This window comes from Ipomoea nil, unplaced genomic scaffold (assembly GCF_001879475.1).
Source record: "Ipomoea nil cultivar Tokyo-kokei standard unplaced genomic scaffold, Asagao_1.1 scaffold1317, whole genome shotgun sequence".
Lineage (NCBI taxonomy): Eukaryota > Viridiplantae > Streptophyta > Magnoliopsida > Solanales > Convolvulaceae > Ipomoea > Ipomoea nil.
In genome coordinates, this window is record NW_017617745.1 from 2,134,119 (window position 1) to 2,138,089 (window position 3,971).

Below are 3,971 nucleotides of genomic sequence, written 5' to 3' on the forward strand. Positions count from 1 at the left end.
CTGAATGATTCAACGATTAAAGTCGTGTTCTAATGACGGGAAAATTGTTCAAAGGTAATGAAGATGCAGAGTGTACAGATAGAACTGAAAATTGAAGATTAATTGACCAACTTAGAATTACCTTCAGAGACTTAAGATTAGCCTAGTATAAGTTGATAACCTAATATATCAAAATAATAATAATAATAATAATAATAATAATAATAATAATAATAATAATAATAATAATAATAATAATAACCCAATGATTTTCCCCTTAGTTTTATTTTTTATTTTTAAAAATATAACAGGGATGGGAAACATCAAATAAATTTTTGAAACTACAATTTGACCTTTAAATTGGAAAAGTTTTAAACATATACTTGAACTTTGTAAACTAAAAAAAAATAAAAAACAAAACAAAAAACAAAAAACAAAAAACAAAAAACAAAAAAAACAATTGTATCATTTATATGCACCTATCCCCATTTATGTTAATTCCAATAAGCAAGACACCCCCCCCCCCCCCCCCCCACCCCACACACCTCTATAATTTATCTATAAAAGTTTCAACTATTTTTATATCGGTTGAAAAAATGCCACAAGTTTAATTAAAATAATTGCATGTTAAACATTACCTTATATTGCATAAACCTTTAGGATGCTTGACTTGTGAGAGTAAAATTTCTTTCTTTTGTCAATTCATGCGCAATTTAATTAATTAAAGAAGATTGGATGGGATTGAAGTGTACTATACAGCACCTACTACGAACATACAAAAGACTACTCATCATGTTTGGTAAAATAATTAGTCTATCAGCTAATTTTTATTTATTTGACCACTATTAATTATTTGTCTTGGTTAGAAACTCAATATAAGTGTTTGATTAATTAGCTTTTGTAACTTCAAAATGCTAAAATTTAAAAAGTTGTTCAAAACAATATTTTCATTTAACTTTTTGATAAAAGAAATTATACCAAACGATAAGCTAACAGCTAATTTACCAAACACTTTTTTACAATCAGCTAATATTATTAACTAGGTATACCCACTAATTAGCTCAATCAGCTAACAGCTAACAACTATTTACCAAACAGGGCGGCCTAAGATTATCAAAGACTTCACCCCTAAGCTTGAAGTTCATGCTTTCTTAGATGTTGAATTGATTGAGCTGGTTGTGTACGTGGGTGATAGAAAGTCTATGAGTGGTTTAATTTTGGTTTATATATAATTTGGTTAAGTTCCAATCTTCCGTTGAATTTGAATAAAAAGTAGTAGTTGATGTACTAGCTAGATTCATCACTTGGTTAATACCTTTGCTCAAACAACTTGGAAAATTATTACTTACCCTTTTAAAATTTTGGTGTGATAAGTTAGTATCTCCATATGCAAATCTTATTTTCCATGTTTGAACCAAACACATTGAAATAGATTATCATTTTGTTTGAACTAATAATGCAACAAATAAGGAAATGCAAATTGATTTTGGGGTGTTTGGTAAATAGCTAGGGGTTAGGTGATTATGTTAGTGAGTTTGACTAGTTGATAGTATTAGTTGATTGTAGAAAGATGTTTGGTAAATTAGCATGCAAAATGACTTTTTTTAAAAGCTGATCAAAAAAGCTGTTCTCAGTAGCTTTTTGAATTTTAGCATTTTGGCGTTACAAAAAGCTAATTAACCAAACACTTATATTCATTTTTTAACTAACTCAAACAATTAATAGTGATCAAATAAGTCAAAATTGGTTGATAAGCTAACTATTTTACCAAAAGGGCCTATATATTTTATGTGGTATCAACTAATAATGTATCCTGCCAATTATCATGTACTTTGATGGCATCCCGGTTACCATTCCAAATGGGTGATTATAAATTTAACCTTGATGGTGGGAGTTTAGATTCTTTGGGCATGTTTGAGAGGCAAGGTACTAAACTTGACCTTTCACCGGTCTCTGGCCAACAATCTCCCTAGTCACCAATTGTTAAACTTGACCCGTTACCGGTCTCTTCCCAACCATATTCAATACAATGATTATTTATTTGTACATAAAGGGACAATGGTATCTCAACCATAATTACTGGTTATTAACAGTGATTGACTCCATTGACGGCATGATATGAAAGACCTCATACTTGTATGGACTTGGTCATTGGCAAAACTTCTTGTGACTTCTTCACATACGAAACATGCATGCACAAGCTAGATTATTGGATTTTTGTGTATAATTGATTCACAATGTCCCATCAACTAATTACTACCCAAACCCTATAACCAAGTTTGTGGAAATCTTCTGCTTCCTAATTACATGTACCGTGCAAGTGACTTGTAACTTGTTTTTCAAACACACACACATAGACTTAATATGTCTAAGGAAAATCAGATTGATTAAGTTATTGTTCTGTCCTTGTACAATTAAAAATTTGAACTAAACTTTTATATATAGTTTTATAAGCTCTGATACTAAATTGAAGAGTATGTTTTATTTCAACCTAAAAATTGACCTAATAGTGTATATATATATATATGTATATATATATATATATATATATATATATATATATATATATGTATATATAAGAGAAAGTTTCTGGTGAGAATTATGAATGTATAACGTGCAATAACTACACCGAATGTAAAACTCAGGCATACTGTACACAGGGGCAGAGACAGAACTTAATAGTGCAGGGGGTGAACTACGGTCGAAGTACTAAATCAAATATATTGATATCCAGTTAACATATTTACAAATAATTATTACATTATAAATTTAATAAAGTTTAAAATAAATCATTTATAATTGAATCTATATTAAATTATTTTGCAATATGCTTTTCGATGCACATTGCTTTGTACGGTTGAAAGAATGAGTGCATTCATGCATGTTTTAAAAGACTATTTATTATTTCTTGAAAACCCCTCTTCACAACATAACATAATAGCAATTGTTTTCTTGCGGCCAGAATTTATAAAGCTCGTTATTACCCAACAACCTCTTTTATTGATGCTACTGTTGGCGGAGTGTAATGGCTGCACACGAAATGGTTTGCTCTGGTGTCCGAAGAAGGATTGGAAACGGGGAAACAACTTTAATCTGGGGCCACCCATGGTTACCAGATAATCCTAGCCCGTTAGTTCAAACAATTATGCCTGAGGAACTGCGAGAAGCTAAAGTGGTGAGTTTAATTGACCAGCAGACACACTCATGGGATCCCCTGAGTGATTTATTTGAGCCAGAGGATGTAACCCGTATTTCTAAAATTCCAATTAGCCCGAATTACGAGGACTCTTGGTACTGGTATGGTGACCAGAGGGGAATATATTATGTTAAGAGTGCATATAGGCAGATTGTTGGAGATTTTGAACATCATCATGGTGCCTTTGATAAATGGATTGCATTATGGAAATTGAGGGTCCCCAAAATGGAAAACTTTTTTATGGAGAGCTTTATGTGATATTCTCCCTACTACGGATAACTTGATTATAAAGAGAGAGGAAGTAGATCCAACATGCCCTATGTGTGGATTATCTCATGAGAATGTTATGCACACACTTGTTTCTTGTGATTATTCTAAATTTGTGTGGAATATTTCGAAATTGCCTGTTGGAAATATTGTTGCTCTTTCTTTCCCGGTATGGCTAATGGGTGCTATGGCAAACATAACAGAGGAGCACTTTTGCATAGCGGTTGCAGTCCTTAATCACCTATGGAGCGCCCGAAACGACGCCATATGGAATGGTGCGTTGGCACGGCCGGTTGGTGTATGGAGACAGTCGACAGTCGCGATGAAGGCCTATGCCCGGGCGCACTGCCGTGCCACTTGGCAGCACAGCGAGACTGTGGCAGCGCCGACCACATGGCCGGCCACGGTGCTACGTCGACGGAGGATACCGGCCGAACACTGGAGATGCGACGCACGGTGTAGTACCTTTACACCCGGATGGCTCGTTCAAAGCAGCAACAAATGGCAAAATTTATCACATAACCACAAA

At 33.6% G+C, this 3,971-nt stretch overlaps 1 protein-coding gene across 1 annotated transcript; it reads left to right on the forward strand.

The window, feature by feature from the left end:
- The first annotated feature begins 3,004 nt into the window (after nucleotides 1-3,004).
- LOC109185236 lies at nucleotides 3,005-3,433 on the forward strand. The gene has a single exon (XM_019335216.1). It carries the CDS (start codon nucleotides 3,005-3,007, stop codon nucleotides 3,431-3,433), a length of 429 nt encoding a protein of 142 aa, XP_019190761.1.
- Nucleotides 3,434-3,971: the final 538 nt, after the last annotated feature.